The sequence below is a fragment of the Castor canadensis genome, chromosome 9 (assembly GCF_047511655.1).
Source record: "Castor canadensis chromosome 9, mCasCan1.hap1v2, whole genome shotgun sequence".
Taxonomy (NCBI): domain Eukaryota; kingdom Metazoa; phylum Chordata; class Mammalia; order Rodentia; family Castoridae; genus Castor; species Castor canadensis.
In genome coordinates, this window is record NC_133394.1 from 37,265,946 (window position 1) to 37,285,705 (window position 19,760).

General features: G+C 35.8%; 1 protein-coding gene across 5 annotated transcripts; it reads right to left on the reverse strand.

Annotated features, from left to right (window-relative positions):
- Window positions 1–470: 470 nt before the first annotated feature.
- On the reverse strand, window positions 471–18,889 carry LOC109676944 (alcohol dehydrogenase E chain-like). 5 transcript variants are annotated; one of them, XM_074041471.1, is made up of 9 exons: window positions 18,734–18,889; window positions 16,762–16,851; window positions 12,996–13,134; window positions 11,170–11,257; window positions 10,856–11,075; window positions 8,105–8,365; window positions 6,009–6,144; window positions 5,178–5,316; window positions 471–679 (listed from the first exon to the last, which is right to left on the reverse strand). In XM_074041471.1, exons 1-9 carry the CDS (start codon window positions 18,749–18,751, stop codon window positions 538–540), a joined length of 1,233 nt encoding a protein of 410 aa, XP_073897572.1. In that variant the 5' UTR covers window positions 18,752–18,889; the 3' UTR covers window positions 471–537. The 5 variants fall into 5 exon arrangements, with proteins under 5 accessions (XP_073897572.1, XP_073897573.1, XP_073897571.1 ...); XM_074041472.1 differs by having other exon boundaries at window positions 471–674; window positions 16,750–16,851; XM_074041470.1 differs by having other exon boundaries at window positions 16,750–16,851.
- Window positions 18,890–19,760: the final 871 nt, after the last annotated feature.

The following is a 19,760-nucleotide window of genomic DNA, read 5'->3' on the forward strand; positions in this document are numbered from 1 at the left end:
AAAAATAAAACTTCCATAAAATCCAGAAATTCCACTTCTGATTTGTCCAAAGAAAATAGAATCCATATGCTGAAGCATCATTTGCACTATGCCCACAAAGGCGTTATCACAATAGCCAAGATGTGCAATCAACCTGTGTCCATCAACAGATGAATGGATATAGAAAATGTGATATTAACACACATGCACACTCACACACACACGCGCACATACACACTGAAACACTATTCAACTTTTAAAAAGAAAACATTGCAATTTGTGTCAATGTGGTTAAACTCACATTGGGAACATTATGACTATGATTTGATGCATCATATGAAATGTTGACAAAGAGTTTTTGATACTCTTCCCAAAGTTTAGCGGTAGCAAAACAGTTTGTATTATTTTGATAATTGGCCAAAAGTTTTTTTTTTTTCCGAAATAACAAAAATAGCAATTGCAACATCTCTAAGTTATTTAACAATTACATATGAGTGTTGGGATTTGAAATCTTTATTTCTTTACAATTTGTTTAGAAAGCGATGGAGTAGTAAAAGTTCAATCTTCTATTAATAAGTTTAACAATACAGTAACAGTTAAGAAGTGAGATTTAAGCTGGGTGGGTGATGCATGCTCATAAACCCAGATGTCAGGAAGCTGAGGTTGGAAGATGGTGAGTTTGGGGCCAACCTGATCTGGACTCAAAAAAAGGAAAAAAAGTGAACGTTAGTTCTTCAACCCCTTTCAGACCCAAGTTTCTGTGATAGTCAGACTGCTTTGTACATTTCTCTATCTTTCTCATGCAAACCTAAAGTCATAAATGGAGATTTTTATTTATTTTGTTTTGTCTTTCACAAAAATTAGATAATACAATATACACTACTGTGCATCTTGCATTTTACACTTAGGGATGCATCATATGCACCCCTCTAGATTGTAAGATATAATTGTTCTTTGCAAAGATTTACTTAATATTTGAAATAGGAAGTTATTATTCCTTATTCTCCCAATCAAATCACTCAAGGATTATTTTTCTTCTACAAACAAGGCACTGCTAAATAGTCTTGTCTATATCTTCACACACAGATACTTTTATTTCTTTGGATTCACAAGTATGACATTGCTGGGGGAAAGAATAAGTGTGTTTTTAATTTTTAGTAAAAATTACTAAATACCTGTCAGAAACCTATAACAATTCACACTTCCGTCAGCAGTGTAAACTAGTAGGTGAGTAGAGATGTCGCTTTTGTTATATGTTAAACTTTCAAACCACCACAAAGGTTCAGGATCCAGTTCCATTTTGAATGTTTCTTGGCCTTTTTAATTTCCTCTTCTATGAAATTCCATTGTTGCCTAATTTCCTATTGAGTCTTACTAAATAACAAAGGACCTGGATTTAGAGATATTCATTCTCTTCCAATCATAGGTGGTACAAATGTTTTTCCTTATATGTTATGTACTTTTCTATTTTATTTCTTTATATCAAAATTCAACATTTTTCTATGCTCAGAATATGATTAATGAAATTACAAATGGGTGAGTTTGTGAAATTATTCAAGAGAAGGCAGCAAACATGAAATAATGACCACCAGACCCTCCAAACTCTTCCTGCTATTCATTGTAGTGAAGACTTTGAAAAGATAAAAACAAAAACAAAAGTCTTAGATTTCCCTTCAGTTGATGAAGGGATTCCCTCCAGGTTTTGTTTTCTTCTAACTTCTTGAGGCTTGAATTAATATTCAGAATGAATCATATTCCTTAAATTATTCCCCGCTGTCTTCCTTCCACCCACTCTGCAACATTGTATCACCGAGGTGGTAGTCCTTAATTACATTTACAACCAACAAAAAATATCTTTGTTTCAAAACTATAGCTATATTTCACTGAGACAACTAGATATCTACAAATTATTAGATTCTGTGTGAGAAGAATCTTTAAATATCACACTTAGGTGAGAATTATCTGGTGATCTTTCTGACCTGTTTTCACTGATAATGAAACTAGTGTTTTGTTTATTGGCAATGTCAGATTTTTCAAGGAGCAAGCAGGGATTCAGAAACCAGTTCTTCCTTGCTCTCTAATTAACTTTGTCCTGAGTTAGCTTTGTGAGTTATTGAACAACCTCTGAGTTGCGCAATAATTATGACAATGCTGTGAACTGGACTCTTAGTCTCAGGTGAATAAACAGAGAAAGTCAAGATCTGACCATTCCTCTAGTCAGAATAGTGTATGGTCCTAGCTATACTGCTATAATTCTAATATTATTCCTGCCTCATCAATGTTGGCTTTTCCTCTTATGCAGTGTCTACTACCTGAATATTACTAGGTATTTTATAGACAAGTAGAATTTAATATAACTTGATGAAATTGTTCACTTAATATTCTCAGAGAATGCGTAATAGAGGTTATAATAGAGTGTTAGAGGAATGAAAATCATTTCCTAACAAACCTGAATAATCAGGTATGGAAGTATGCAATTATCAAATATAGACTTTCTCTCACTTCAACTTTCATGTAATGGTCTAATAATTCTGTCAGGACAACTTTCCAGTCCTAGAGAAACTATGGGACTTGTAAAGTAGCACATGGTTAATTCAGGATTCATCTGTGTTACTCTGGTTTGTCTGAATGATTTCTAGAGATGTTAAGCATTTCAGAGTTATTGTCACATAAAGAATGACTCTTATTTTTATTTAAGAGAACAATCTATAATCGCTGCCAGAAAAGTAGCATAAGACATGTCACCATATGAAAATGTGTAAGATTCCCTTTGCATTACTAAGAAATTCCCTAGATTTAGGAGTTTTGTATTGTCTTTTTTTATGCTAGGATTGAATGCAGGGCTTTGAGGATGCTAGACAACCACTCTACCATTGAGCTAAATCCCCAACCTAATCCTCTCTGCTTTTAAATTTGAGTCTATCTTTTATGATAGCACTCTGTCTTTAACCCTAGGGCTTAGCTACTTTTTGTGGAGATGAAAACAGAGACAGTGGAAACAGAAGTAGAGGTAGAAAATTTTAAGCACAATAGCCCATCAAGTGTAGGTAGGAGGAGGATGATTCTCTCCATGAGTATGAATGACTGTTGGTTAAAAAGATACAAAAAATGCAGGAAGTTACAAGACGTCTTTCCTCAATAGGAAAGATGACACAGTAGAACGATTAAGAAGGAAAGTTTAGTAGCCTCATTTTCCCAGCTCCTGTTCAACAGCTGTCACTTGGATTTTAAACGTTTGATTGAAAAATGATTCATGGGCATTTCCATTTCTCCTGGAAAGCTTTCACCAGTAATTTACAGATCACATCTCTAAAGAACAGAATTCATGATGGCAGGTCTCTAGATGCTGTGGTATGGAGGAATCAGAAGACTATTGCAAGGGAAGGCATTGGTACGGTCTCAAAATGTCAGGATGGTACGTATACTGAAATAGGACAGAAAAGATGTTGTTTTAGCACTTACACAATTCACTCTCTCCATGTGAGTGAATGAAATATTTCATGATTCTTACTGAAAGTCTACCCATATTCCCACTCAGTGCCCATCCTTATGCACGAAGGTCATGTCAGTGTAAGAGCAATCCATCCTTCTCTGGTTATCTCTTGTGTTTTCTCCAATCTTAAACTCATTTTTAGAAATAAAATTACTAGGACAAAGGATCTATTTTTAAAGGCTTCTAATAGAAATTGTCAAATTATTCTTTCTCAAAGGCATAACAATTAAGTAGTATATGAAAGTGCCCATTTAATTCTATGCTTATCAATGCTGAATAATATAATTTTCATCCTTTGCCTATTAATAAGGTTAATTTTTTTTATTATTTATTCATATAAGGCATTTTCACAAAGAAAATTGTGGCATGCTTAATGAATTCATTTATTGCTCAAGAGTGCCTCTGGTTTTGGTCATATCTATATTTACCATCATTCCTGTCAACCTGATGATGATAATGAGAAGGAGTGGGGTGATACTGACAATGATGAGGATGTTAACTTACATCTGATAACCACTATGTCCTATAGCTTTTGGTTTTTGAAAGGCAGTGTAATTTCAAAGAAAGAAAATTGACTTTGCTAACAAATACAACTATCCTTGGTTTCTGACCTCCCTGCCTACTACCAGCACAATTTTGGCCAACTCACTTTCTCTCAGAGGCTCAGTTTTTCTACTAAGGTAGTGAAATTGAGACCAGCATTCAGCTTTGTTTGAGAATCACATGAGGTAACACATGAAAGTCCATTAACGGAGCAGCTGGTAGATACTATTTTCTTTCCTTCCTTAAGAATATTTGTCAATGAAGTGTCTAATATAATACATTACATGTGTGCATAAGAAATTTAATTTGAAGTTTAAACCTCATGAGAAGAAGTGTGGGGATAGCAGAAAATGCACGGACAATGGAGCTAAAACATGGGGTTTAGTTGTATCTAGTAACCAGTAATATTAAATATAGGTGGAAATATTCATAAAATTAGGTACTTATAAGTGCTACATATTAGAGATAGATTCTTCCCTCCTAATATTTGAGATACTAAATATTCAAAATAGCAATTTGTACTCTTCCTCTTTACTGTAATTTTTGTTGGTGAAATTCTTTGTAAACTGGGAAAAGAAAAAAAAACAATGATATGATTCATTAAAAACTAATAGAGGGACTTACAGGCTTCTGGGCTCCACTACACTTCTCTACCTGTAGCCTTTCCTTTCTCTTTAATAAATCTTAATATAGATATATATATAGATATAGACATAGCTATATAAACTAATAGTGTAGAAAATAATCACAATAATTGCAGTTCTTACCTGCTTGTATATTAAAAGTTTTGGTGATGTTTGAGTATAAATTTATTTTATAGCCATTAATTATGAGCCTTAAATGACTAGGCAAAGGCTTCTTTAACTCCATGTTTTAATTATGACTGTGCAACTATGACACTTTCTTTGGCAAAGGCAAGTGCCAGCTTAGAAAAAAAACTGAGTGGCCTGGTCACTCAGATTTGAGGTAACCAACAACATCCAGGAGAATGGGAACCATAAAACAACTATCCTTAGTGTCTCAGAATGTGATCATAAATCTTCCACATGTGAAGACTGAACTGTTAGTGGGAAACTAAGGTACTCCAACTTTTCTCATCCTCCCCACCTTCTTCATTTTCTGATAGCCAATCCCCTAGTATAAAAAGAAACTTAAAATTTACCTATTTCCAGAGTGAAGCAGGTCAAATCCTTCATTAATTTTTTCAAAAGACAACACATTGGTTATTAATGAATCCAATGGAAACTTTTTAGCCATAAAATCATCCACAAGTTTAGGGACAGAATCTTTACTTTTAAAACCTGAAAAGAAGATAATGCAATTATCAGCTTTTTGTCATTGGAAAGTAGGAGAATTGAATAGGAGCCTCTCCAATAAAATTAAAAATTATAAAAAGACGGAGTGGGGGGCGGAGTGGGTGGTAAGGGAAGGGGTGGGGGCAGGGTTAAAACTAATGAAACAACAACAACAACAAAAAAAGACGACATTCCACAAACTGCTATTGTTGATGTCAGTAAGTGACAGAGTGCTTTAAAACACTTTTGCAATGCTTTGACCTTTTAATTCTCCCACGTAAACTAGTGTCCTCAGCTAGCCTGTGAGTTCTTACTCTTTCATACAGTAATTATAGCACCCCAAATCAAGGACCAAATTTAGCACTTGTACAAATTGGGAAAATGAGTATAGACATGAGTTATTGCTATAGATTTCCTGAATTTTACTGGGAATTTTGCCATCTTATAATTTTGTCACAATCATAAAAAGAGCTGGTGCTGAACAGTCCTAGTTAGCTTATGGGGACCCCAGAAACATTTGTCTTGGGAGTTTTTCTCTGCATCAGTTCCACATCTAGCAGATATGGAGCCTAAGAATAAAAGAAAAATTTTAATTTGTTTTTGACAACATTGCATTTCAAAACCTGACCTTATCTCTTATACAAGGGAATAAATTTTGAAGTTGATAATAATTTGGGTGTTCAAGCATAACTACCTACCACCAAATATTGCTCCTTTCCAGGTGCGTCCAGTCAATAGCATCATAGGGTTCATTGAGAGGCTTTGGGAATCAGGAGGCACTCCCACAATGACGCTCACACCATAGGCCTTTTGACAGCATAAGAGGGAAGAAACCTGGAATAAAAATCAATTTTTACATTCTTAAAGTAGATTCTCTTTTAGCCCCAACTCAATCTACAGTATCAAGTAATGTTGATTTAGGTAGATTGTAAGTGTGCAGAGGGAAGAAAGTATGTCTTTTCCTTCTTCTTACCCCAGTGTGCTTAGGATACTTCTGTGGCTTTCAGAAATGCCCGGAAAGTAGTTTTTGAGCGAAAGAAATAAATTTATGCCTATTTAAGTCTTCCGTATTAACTAATAAAGAGGTGAATATCATCACAGACATATGTAAAGCCTGGATCTTTAAAAAACAATACTGTTTCATCACCACATGCTTATCAGGCAATGTATGGGTTGGTTAATTCACTTTATATTTATCTGTTGAATAGTATTCCAGACCTAGTGCTTTGAACCAGGGAATAAGATAGAATGATTACATTATAAAAGTTTGTCTAAATTAGAAATAAGGGCAAAATAGTTTCTGCTGGGTATTGAGGGGGTAGGGGAGAGAGGGAGGGGGCAGAGTGGGTGGTAAGGGAGGGGGTTGGGGCAGGGGGGAGAAATGACCTAAGCCTTGTATGCACATATGAATAATAAACTAACTAACTAAATAAATAAATAAAATTTGTCTCTGTGACCTGGGTAATCTCTTTTTAGTAGAATCCTATTCCCCTGACCATTTCAAAAATGCATGTGTTTTCAAAGATGTTTTTACTTTCAAAAATGTATTGGTTTTACAAACTATACTTATTATTTAGTAACTCCCAAGATATAAAATGTTTATTCATTTGATTTTGAAGGATGGCATTTAGAAGATCAAATAACCTCAGAACATGTGGTCATCAGACATTCGGTGCCTTCAGATAAAGTAAAAATCCAATTCCACTTGAGAAAACAGGGAAAATATTAAAATACCACAATGAGAAAAGTACAGCCTTGCAAGAAGTTGGATTCTTTTGGAACTCCAATGACCAATGGCATATTGTCCCAGGTCAAGGCTACAAAGAAATTTGCTCTTAGGATACTGTTCCCTGCTACCAACATTGCTGTCTTACTAGATAACCTCAAGGATGAGGATTTGTTGGTTTCTGGGACATTTTTTATTCAATTCTAAAGAACTCAAATTAGGTTAAAGATAGATAGAGAGGCATTCCCTATGGCAATCTATGACAATTGTACTTATTTGAAAGGAATATCATGTCTATGTCAAAGATGGCAAGAACTGCAAGGTTGGAAGCTGTAGTTCATATCATTGACACCAGGTGACATTTATTGAGAGCTTACCACATGACAGGTGGCACAGTAATGTGTATCTTACATGTGTTATCTCATGTAATTCATGAACAATGGTAAGAATTATATATCTCTTAAGTTTTGAGGGTGGTAAAATCTGTTGATTTTTTTTTTAAATATTGACTCCAACGCATAGATATTGAGCATTCCTATGTGCCAGTACTCTGCTATCTCTGTGGTAAAATACAGTGTTATATTGAAGCAGCCACTTATTCTAGGGCATATTTTCTTTTAAGAAAATAGTATTTAGCCCCAAATTTCTCATCATTCCATTTGGCCAGATGATAAATTATGTGAAATAATCTTTATAATCTATTAAGATATAAAAAGCTGTTACACCATATTTGTCAAAAATGTGGAAGGAAATCAAATTTGCCAATCTAAGAACAAAATTTGTGTTACTACTTATTGAATTGTTTTTACCAAAAAAATAAAGCTAACTTGCAATGGCTTAATTAAAAAGCAAACTTTCCCTTGTTAAAAGAGAAATTTTACTTGAGAAAGATTTTTTTTAAATGATAGCATGAAGGATTTCTCATGACAATAAATTAAAAAACCCAAGTAACAATCAGGAGATGGAAAATTGCCATTCTAAAACATCTTTCTACATTACATATACTGCAATCCAAAGCGTATTCTAGATCATAGAAATAGAACCCATAAGGAATATCATGTAACCAACCGTGGTGTCCAGGAAACCAATGACTTCAAATGAAAAATCCACGCCCCCGTCAGTCATATCCTGTAGCACCTCATGGATGGGTTTGTCATAGTCTTGAGGACTGATGCACTCAGTGGCACCCAACTCTTTGGCCTTTGCAAATTTGTCTTTGTTGATGTCCACACCAATGATCCTGGCTGCTCCTGCTGTTTTACAGCCAATGACAGCAGACAGACCAATGCCTCCAAGGCCAAACACAGCACAGGTGGAGCCCTTAGTGACCTGTATTTTCAGAAATACAAAGATGATTGTTAGAAAGTACCCATGAAGTATAAAGTGCCATTGCCAAACCTTGTCTGCTATCAGGAGCTACTTAGACTTACGTTCAACCTCTGTCAAAGTCTCTTTTGACTACAATTGCTTCATGTTTAAGCAGGAGGGGTTAAACTACATCAGTGGTCCTCAAACATTGCTACACATTAATCTCATCTGGAGAGTTTTACAAAGCAGTAAGGTCCAGGTCACAGCTCATGACAACTGAATCAGAATCTCAGCAGGTAGTACCCCACTTCAGGTCACTCCAAAGGGAAACCCAGGCTGACAATGAGTGGACTGGGTGATATTTCAGCCCTAAATTTCAGTAACTTTAACTTCTTAAATAATGTTTTTGCTTACAAGGTAAGAGACTCAGTTATATGGATTTTTTTTGGGCAGCACTGGGTTTTGAACTCATGGCCTCATGCTTGCTAGGGAGGTGCTCTTCCTGCTTGAGTCGTTCTGATAGCTCAGTAACTCTATTCTTGAAGAAACTTGCAATACCTTAAACTCATTGAATTAAGTGTCATTATCTTACACATGTGCAATGTGTGTGTATATGAAAGTGGCACAAAGCAATTCAGTGAAAGCTGTTGAAAAATAGGTTGGAGGTGTGTTGGTGAAAAGAGAGAGCAAAAGACGGGGTCAGTCTAGTCAATGTTTAATATATATGTGGGTGAAACACTATTGTGTAAACCCTTTCTACATTAATATACATTAATAAAACATTTTCTAAAAAATTAATTTTGGGCAATGACATAAATGGACAATGTCACTTCAGGAGACTGAAAATTAACCCAATCAATTTATGAATAATTAACTCCTTTCTTGGTTCATGAACTTTCATTAATCACAATTTGTGCAATGAGTGCAGCAATTAGCTGTGATGTATGCAATAGTTATTCTTGGCTTAAAGCAAATTCTAAACAATAAGTAAAATTCAACTTGTCACTTTAAGATAAAATAAGGTTCAGATCAAAATTGTCCTTGAGGGTTTTTATCCCTGATTCCCCAATTTTTATTTTTGGTAGCACAGGCTGGCCTGGAACTTGTGATCCTGCTACCTCAGTTCCCCAATGCTGGAATTATAGGCATGTGCTACCACATCAAGTCTTCCCTGATTTTAAATAAACAAGTGGATAATAATAAAACCAAAAGTTGGTCTGTATTTAACAATGAATGAACTCCATTATCATGATTCTCCTTGGCTTGCTGAGACCACCTGCTACAACAGATGAAATTCTACAAGGACTGGGGCTGATTGCCTTTTGGGGTAATGTCACAGAAATTTGGAGAAGTTGTGCTGTAAATTGGCTACAGGCTATTTAATAAGCCTAACCTTCCATCACCAGCCTTTAGTGTAGGTAAAATACTGCTGTTCAAGTAAGCTTGTTGTTACATTCCCTTAAGGATGGGATTCACCACTTTCTGTGTAACTTAGAAAAATACAGGACTTGTGATTTGAAGAGATAGTCATTGTATAGAACGGTTTTGGATTCATCAGGAATTTTGAGAACAATATTTTAGTTTCTGTTTGCTTACCAGCTATGAAAATTTTGCAAATAGCTTTATGTCTCTGGATCATCATTTCATAAAAATGGAAGACATTGCCTTCGGGAAATAAGTGCTTAGAGGATTTCTACTAGAAATGTACCTCTTCTGAAGCATGTGTGCTGGATGCTCGCATGCACACTGCGTGTACATGACGAGGAGATATGCCAATAATGAGTACAGTGAATCCATTGCTGAAGCTCCATTACTTACTGGGATCCACAGAGTGGGTGACCCTTGCTTTAATGGTGTCTCAGGTAAGGCTTTAGAATCTCTGTGGATCGTAGTCCTGGGAGTAGGGTACCATCGCCCTGTACTCCTCAAAGGCAAATCCTTCATTCCATTTACTTTGGCTGCTCAGAACCTAGCAGAACTTACTGTGCCTGATATACATAGGTACTCTCTGACTGCAGAATTAGTGACTAAATGAGTGCCCAAGTCCTAAAATTTCACAAGATATAAGAAAAATTGCTTAAAATGAAATCCTTATTTTTCTTATGTATCACCAGTATTTCTGAACATTTTTAATGGGCTTCATCATGGCATTTTCATACACATACATAATGTTCTTTGAGTATACTCACTCTCATTAATGTCTTGATTTTTTTTGAGATAGAGTCTCAATGTAGCCCAAACTAGCCTCAAATTTGCAACCTTCTTGTCTCAGCTTCACAAGTGCTACAGTTATTGGTGTTACCACCATACCCAGCTTTCAACAGCATTTTCATATAAACAGGTGAATTTTCTATAACATGCTCTCAAATAACTTCTGGTGCTATTTTTCTATTAATTGAATCAACACCACAAACCTATGAAAATGATCTCTGATTCTTGGAAGAAATTGCTTCCTTTTGTCTTCCTGACAGGTTGAGTGCAGCTGCCTTTATTGACTATTGTCAATCCTACCTTGGCAACTTTGACAGCAGAGCCATAACCAGTTGGAAATCCACAGCCCATGAGGCAGACTTTCTCCAGTGGTGCAGCGGCATTGATTTTGGCCACTGAGATCTCATCCACCACTGTGTACTGAGAGAAGGTGCTGGTGCCCGGAAAGTGGAAGATGGGCTTCCCCTTGCAGGTGAACCTGGTGGTGCCATCCAGCAAGGTCCCCTTGTAGCTCATAATACTGGTCAGTGAAACAGACACAGAAAGACCATGAGACAGGGGCACAACTAATGTGGAACATCTTTAGCTGTGTAAGGAGACAATAAAAAACTTACTCGTTTTTCAGACATATGTTGCTTTCAGGGTGTTTACAAGTTCTGCATTTTCCACACTGGGGGATAAAGAGTGGAATGACTTTATCACCTGAAGTGGAACAAAACAAATTTTCTATAAATTTCTATCCAGAAATTAATAAACCAAAAACTTTAAGCATATATGTAGAGGTGTGTGTCTTTGAGAAGTCTGCAAGAAATAGAATCCCATCGCAACTATGTCATTGGTCCCTCCCTGCCAGCCTTGTTACCCATTGGGTTTATACGTGTTGAAGATTCCCAAAGAGAAAATGTGATTGGGAAAAATATCATAGATTTTAATAGCTATTTCCACTACATTATTAATTAACTTTTTTTGCACACCCTGGTTTCTCCTGGGGACTTTGCCCATATCATCTTGCTAATTCCTTAGTTAAACTTTAAATACTCTCACTGCTGTACATATAAATACATTTTAGTTGCAAGCAGGTGGCCAGAGTTCCACTAGATAATGGAGAAATCTTATATTTTGTACAATATTCATAATAAAATGAAAACACATAAAATAGTAAATGCAATAAAATTATTTACAGTTAAAAAGAAAAACTAAATATGGCCATGGTTAAAATTTAAATGATAATTTTGATAATCAATTTTTAGCTTTTCAAAATGATTATGCTTATCATATGAACTGAATTCATTTCAAAGAAAAGTAATGAAATGGGGCAAGACTTCAAGAGAACTTACACTGCAATGTTTTGATAATAATTTATGAGTTATCTGTTTTTCCTGATATAGACAGTAGAAATCATTTTATTATTAATTTATTTCCAACTAAAGAAAATACCAAGAGCTGAAACTCAAAGTAGACTACTTCATTTTTCTGTTCACAGTTCAAATCTAGTAGTTGAAATGATCTTTTTAGAATTAAATGTTCTTTTTTTGGTGGTACTGTGGTTTGAACTCAGGGCCTCACACCTGCTAGGCAAGTATTCTACCACTTGAGCCACTTTCCCTGTCCCATCATTTTTCTTTTAAAATCTTTATGCCACCTATCCAGAAGACCTAAAAAATGGTTAGCTCATTACATTTTATAAAGTTTATCTAGAAGTGATGGCATGGAAATTCTCTGTTTATCACTTGTTACATATGAAAGCATATTAATAAACAATGAATTAAAGATAAAGTATGAATTAAAACTGAGATAATTTGTCACCTGTCCTCTTGAGCCATAACTAAAGTCAACATAAATGACATTCTTTATAGCTGGATGACTCTTGCTCTTTCTTTACATTTTCTTCCATATACTCTGTTTTACTTTTACTAGGTTCAAGAAGGAAGACCATGTTGGAAGAGGAAATTGGTGAATGGGCTCCATTTTTTTTCAGCCACAGTCTCACAGGCCCCATTACATGCACTTGACACAGAACAGTTTCCAGTCACTGATCTGGAGACTGGTGACCTACACACTCGCCTTTTGACCCGTCTGTAGCTCTGTTTGGACCCTGACAGAAGACAGTGCTGAGCAACACTAACAGGGAAGTTATTTGATTCTGAATTTCACCTGGAAGGCACCATGTCTCTCTCTTTCCACTCTCATGTTCCCCATGCCCTCACCTGGTTCCTGACATCTACTAGAGAAAAAAAATAGTTTTGAAGGAGAAAATATATGGTTGTCTGATTACAGCATGCCACAGTTAGGGAGAAAGGGAAGGAGGAAGCCCGTTAGTCACAGCTCCTCTGAGATTGTGCAAAGTTCTGCATCTCTCATTGCCTCAATTTCCTTATCTGGGCTGGATAGTCTTGGGATGTTGAACCTAACTGCAAAAACCTGAGCATGAATTCTGTACCTGGTTTTACTGTAGTCACTCCTTCTCCAATGCTCTCCACGATGCCAGCTGCCTCATGGCCTAGAATCAATGGGAAAGGCATGGTAATGGTTCCAGCAATCACATGGTCATCTGAGTGACAGATTCCTGTGGCCACTATCTAGAGAATAAAGAGAAGATGTTTAGATCCTGGAAAGAGTTTGACTCTAGAAGATTTGACTTCCTTGATTTCATAAAATTTGTGCTTCGAAGAATTCTCAAGAGTCTTGCTGATATTTTCTACACTTTGAAAACACAAAAGACTTAGTTTATTCTCAAGATTGTCCAAACTTTTCTTTCCCAAATAATGGCTCCTGTGAAACAATTCATCCTGAAATAAACATTTCATTTATGCAATATACAAGAAGGCATGCTTTTGGTAGAAGTAAAAATACAAATTAACATCAAAAAATATATATCCCTTTGCACTTTTCTATAAACATATATATTCTTCAAAATTTTGGGGGGATTATGCAATATGTATTCTTTGGTCACATTAAATCTTTTCTTCTTTCTTTTACTTTGTCATTTTTACATTTACTTATATGTGTATACATTTTTTGGGAGGCCACCTTCCCACTCCTCCCACCCTCCCCTATTCTTTACTTATTTAATTTTTCTTTACTTATTAAATCAAGAATTTTCATGTTTTCACTGATATGAAGCACTTTATAGCTTCTCTTTGGCATATCTGAATTACCAGCACTTCTACCCTTATGTTTTTGAGTCGTTATTAAGCAAAATAAGAGCTACTTGAACACAATCACTGTGACAATATGACAGTCAATCGAATAACTGAGATAGTAACAGATAGGTAGCATACACAGCATGGCTATACTGTATAAATGGATAATCCAGGTTCAGATGGGATGGCCAGGACAGCTGAGGTTTCATCACAGTACTCAGAATTGTGCACAATTTAAAACTCAGGCATTATTTCTACAATTTTCCATTCAAAATTTTGGACTACCATTGCATTTTCTTTGATGAATCCATGGAAATAAAAATCTTGGGTAAGAGGGAACTACTGTTTATTAAATTTAGAAGATGCAAAGCAAATTTATGAAGAAAAGCAGATCAGTGATTGCCTGCGGTAGGTTATTTAGGTGGATTGACTAAAAAATACACAAGTGAAGTTTTGGGGGTGATGGGCATATTAAATATCTTGATTTGGGAAGTTTAAAAGTGTATTGGCCAAGACTCACTGCACTGTATAATTAAAATGCACACATTTTTTTGTAAATAACATTGATAGCAATAAAGTTAATTTTTTTCTTTTGTTTTACCATTTTTAGTTTACTTACATGTGTATACATTGTTTGGGTCACCCTCTCAGCCCTCCCCCAACTTCCCTCCCTGCTTCCAAAAGAAACTGTTCCACCCGCTTATTCTCTCATTTTGTTGAAGAGAAAACATAGGAGATAAGAAAGACATAGCATTTTTGCTAGTTTGAGATAAAGATAGCTATACAGAAAGATTCCTAGCATTGCTTCCATGCACTTGTGTATTGCAACCCACATTGGTTCATCTCTACTAGGCCTCTTCACTACTTCCTGGTCCCCTTCTCATACTGGTCTCTGCACTACTTTATGCACTCCTCTACAGTAAGCCTATCAACCAATTTAAGTTTTAGTTTCCTTCCCTTTCCCTTTTTCTTCCATGTGCTTTCTCCCCTAAGTGTGTGACCCATGTACAATATTACATCATTTGTTTTAGGTTTACAATCTGCACATTTTTGACCTACTGAGCCTGACTAAATTTGCTTAAGATGATGTCCTCCAGTTCCATCCATTCACTTGTAAATGACAAAATTTATTTTTCTTTGTGGCCGAGTAAAGTTCCATTGTCTATAACTACCACATTTTCTTAATCCATTCATTGGTAGTGGGACATCTTGGCTGTTTCCATAGCTTGGCTATTGTGAATAGTGCTGCAATAAACATGGGTGTGCAGGTGCCTCTGGAGTAACCTGTGTCACATTCTTTTGGGTATATCCCCAAGAGTGGTATTGCTGGATCATATGGCAGATCTATGTTTAGTTTTTTATGAAGCCTCCATATTGTTTTCCAAAGTGGTTGTACTAGTTTACATTCCCCACAGCAGTGTATGAAGGTTCCTTTTTCCCTGCATCCATGCCAACATGTGTTGTTGGTGGTGTTCTTGATCATAGCTATTCTAACAGGAGTGAGGTGGAATCTTAGCATGGTATTGATTTTCATTTCCTTTATGGCCAGGGATGGTGAGCATTTTTTCATGAATTGTTTTGGCCATTTGGACTTCTTGCTTTGAAAAGTTCTGTTTAGTTCAGTTGCCCACTTCTTTATTGGTTCATTAATTTTGGAGGAATTTAGTATTTTAAGTTCCCTGTATATTCTGGGTATCAATCCTTTGATGTATAGCTAGCAAATATTTTCTACCACTCTGTGGGTGGTCTCTTCAGTTTACAGACCATTTCTTTCATTGTGCAGAAGCTTTTTAATTTCATGTAGTCCCATTTGTCCATCCTTTCTCTTAGTTGCTGGGGTGCTAGAGGTCTATTGAGGAAGTCCTTGCCTATGCCTTCTGCTTCTAGTGTATTCCCTGCTCTTTCCTGTACTAATCTCAAGGTTTCTTGTCTGATATTAAGGTCCTTAATCCCCTTTGAGTTGATACTAGTACAGGGTGACAGGCATGGATCCAGTTTCAGTTTTCTGCAGGTAGATAACCACTTTTCCCAGCAACATTTGTTGAAGAGGCTGTCTTTTGTCACAAATTAGGTGGGTGTAGTTGTGTGGGTTCATATCAGGTCCTTTATGCTGTTCCACTGGTCTTCATATCTGTATTTGTGTCAGTACCATTCTGTATTTATTGCTATGGCTCTGTAGTATAGTTTGAAGTTAGGTATTGTGATACCTCCAGCATTGCTCTTTTTGCTCAGTATTTCCTTGGCTATTTGTGGTCTTTGTGCTTCCAAATGAATTCTAGGGTAGATTTTTCAATCTCTGTGATGAATATAATTGAGATTTTAATTGGAATTGTGTTGAACATGTAGATTGCTTTTAGTAGTACAGCCATTTTTACTATGTTGATTCTGCCAATCCCTGGGCATGTTCCCATTTTTCCATCTTCTGTAGTCTTCCTTGATCTCTTTCTTCAGTGGTTTGTAGTTCTCATTGTAGAGGTCATTTACATCCTTTGTTAAGTTTATTCCTATGTATTTAATTTTTTTGAGCTTATTGTAAATGGAATTGTTTTCCTATATTCTTTCTCAATTAGTTCATTGTTGCTGTATAGAAAGGCTATTGATTTTGTAAGTTGATTTTGTATCCTGCTACATTGCTGAAGCTGTTTATGGTGTCTAGGAGTTTTTGGTGGAGTTTTTTTTTTTTTTTTTTAGTGGAAGCAAAAATTACAGATTAACACCAAAAAGAGTATCTATTTGCACTTTTCTATAAATATATATATTCTTCAATTTTTTTCTGGGATTATGCAATACATATTCTTTGATCGTGTTAAATTTAATTTAAAAATTTTAGCCTGCCCAAATGTAGTTTATAGTTTCAGTAAGTACATCTTAATAGAGTATTGCTTTTTCCTGTTTTGAATATTCTCTCTTTCTTTTTTTCAGTAGTGGGTGTTTAATTCAGTGACTCATTCTAACTAGGAATCAGGTAATCTACCACTTGAGCCATGCTATCAGCCCCACCAATCAATTTTTAAAACCTAAAATTAAACAGAATTTACTAAAAAGTTTCACCTTCATACGAACTTTATGGGCCTTAGGGGGTGCGACCTCCACCTCCTCAATGGAAAGTGGTTTCTTTATCTCCCACAGCACAGCTGCTTTGCATTTTATTACCTGGAAAAGAGACAAAAAGATGTTGTCCTTCAAATCAGGGATTGTTTTTTCTCCTTTGTACGTGTGACATCTAACCCTGTGTCTGATACCTAACCAGTGTTTCTTGAAATGGACTGTCTGACTTACAAAGAGTATACAAATACCTTTTAAAAATGTGTAAACGAAGAACATAAGGACAGGGAAACATAATTAAATCTAAGACACTCAGATAAAGTGAGCATATTTTTTAGTCCATCCTTATGTGTTTTTGTTTCTTCACTGGTGTTTTTGTTTCTTTACCAGTGTTTCGTTTTTTTTTTACTGATATTTCTGAATGCTGTTTTGAAATTAGTTGTTTACCCACAGCTGTTGATTTGTACGTGAGGGTCTATGATTTTATCTCTGCTGTTATGATGGTGATTATTTCTTGCGGTGCTGGGAATTGAACTCAGGGCTTTGTGCATGCTGGGCATGAACTCTGTAACTGAGTTACACCCCTGGTCCTTGGATTTTTGATACTGGGTTTGGGTATGTATCTCAGACTGGTCTTGAACTGACTAGGCAAACTAAGCAGGCCATGTCCTCATGATACTTGTGCTTGTGCCTCCCAAGTGCTGGTATTACAAACACATGTCACCATGACTGGCTAGGATTTTATTATTTTGCAAGCAGTAGAATTGTTATCTTAAATGAAGGGTTATCACAGAGCTAAGTTACTAACATTGTGCTTAAGAAGTTGATTGCCTATTAAAACTTTTCTTATTTTAATTAATGACTTGTTCACATTTTTGTTCTGTGAATTCTCTGCTTGCTTTATGCTGAGTTATGTTAAGTTTAATTTTCTTTTATCCAATAACTTTTCTTTTGAAATATAATATGCCATGATAAGTAACAAGACAGGAAAAAATAAAATGAGGTAAAATGAGAATACTAATAATGGGCCATTTTTGTGTTTTCCATCCAGTTTTATGGATGTGGGGTTGATGTGTCACACAGTGTATGTGGAAACCTCAGACACTTTCAATGGAATTGTCGTAGTGAGATATTGTTCTGTGTGATCCATACCTAACCATCAAGTATTTCCAGCAAATATTTACTGGAAACAAAGGCACAGGCTTTTGTAATTAAGCAGTTAATCAGCATGAATTAATTATATTGAACAACTGTATGCATTTCTCTGAACTTTAAAGACATTGACCAAATAAGTATGAATTTGTGGAAAATTTGGTGTTCTCATTGCTAACAGTGATTCAACTTGAATTAGTACTTGTTTTTTGTAAATTTCTTTGATTTTGTATGGAGAAAGTACTGTTCTGTGAACTTTCTGTGGAAATTTTATACCGTGTGCCATATTGGACCAGTCTTAATCAGAATTTGCTTGTTGATCTGGTCTTTCTTAACCTGGGTGGTTCTAATTGTTTGAAACCAATATGCCTTTTATAAGAGATTTTATGACATTTGAAGAAAATATCTCAAATCTTCTGAATCAAATTTCTCTCTCAAAACACGTCAGTCTAAACTTTGCTGTGTTCATAAGAATGTGACTACAAAGAACGGTGCATTTAGTTGTACTTTCTTGATATAAAGATAGCTTTTTGGTTAAAGATATTTCTGACTTAGATTTACAAATTGGTCACAATTCGCTATCACTTTTCTACAAGTGATACAAGTATAGGAAAAGAAGACTTTAATAGATACAGATTCCAAATTTTTGTTAAAGATTTTTGTGATAGTTTATTCCCATTGTAGTCACATATATCATACATTACAGCATATTTTGAATATTATATTTGAGCATATATTATTTCTAATTTAGCTTTAATTTTAGATTATGCACACAAACTGTGTCCTTTAATATATAAAATTAGAATGTATTTCCAACAGTAGAATCTGCTTAGCTTACCTTTCCTGCTGTGCTCATGTTGCTTCTGTCTGCTCTGCAGACCAGGAGACTGGTGATTCCCTGGGGAGGTCTTCTCTGCTTGAGTACATGAAGTCAGTGTTGCACACGGAATTTGTTTGTTTAGTTATCAGCTGATTCCACACTTCTTCTGAGACTTTAAACCACACAAACAAGCATATTTCCACACTGAGTTAAATAAAAACCAAAGGGCACTGAACTATCATGCAAAACATTGATTCACTGATTTTGTAATGTTTCAATTGCACACAACATTTTTCTCATTAAGTAAGCATTTCCTTACATTCTCTCTCTCTCTCTCTCTCTCTCTCTCTCTCTCTCTCTCTCATTTAGGTCAGAGTCCCATTTTCCTTTCTCTACAGTAAGCTACAACTTTGAATCCATGTGTTGTAACTAGGAAGAAAAAGAAGTAAGGAAGCAAGGGAATTTATTAAGACAGACTGAGCCTTGGGATAGAGGAGTGAGTTTGTGCCAGCATGTTCCATCTCTTTATGGCAGAGAAACAAACAAACAATCATCACAGCAAAGGTGCTCACACCCTGCCATCTCTGCTGAACAGAACACCAATCAGCATTGAATAATCACCTATGTCAGCCATGAATGTGGGCCCAGGTATGGCAGTGATGGGTAACAGATGGCTTCCACCTGTGCCAAGAGGCAGTGTGGGGCACTAGTTATAGCATGGCCTTTAGGGTCATCTTCCTTACTAGATGTGTGAACTTAGATTTATTATTTAATAGTCCTTTGTCTTAGTTTATTTATTTATGTATTTATTTTTGGTGGTACTGGGTTTGAACTCAGGGTATAACATTGCTAGGCAGGTGCTCTACTACTTGAGCCATGTTGCCAGCCCATTAGTTTTATTTTTATGAGACTAGAGTGGATGATAATCCCACTGAAGAGGATCACTGAGCATAAATGAAATGATCCATGCCAGTAGAAAAATCCTCAATAAATACTACCTACAATCATCATCCAGGCTGGTATTGAGAGTTTTATAGTATAAATA

Coding starts and splice junctions, on each gene's coding strand:
- LOC109676944 (XM_074041470.1), bottom strand. Junction 11,258..12,995: donor AGTGACTACAGTAAAACCAG/GTACAGAATTCA, acceptor GTTCCACTTCAG/GTGATAAAGTCATTCCACTC. Junction 6,145..8,104: donor TTGGTTTCCTGGACACCACG/GTTGGTTACATG, acceptor TTTTTATTCCAG/GTTTCTTCCCTCTTATGCTG.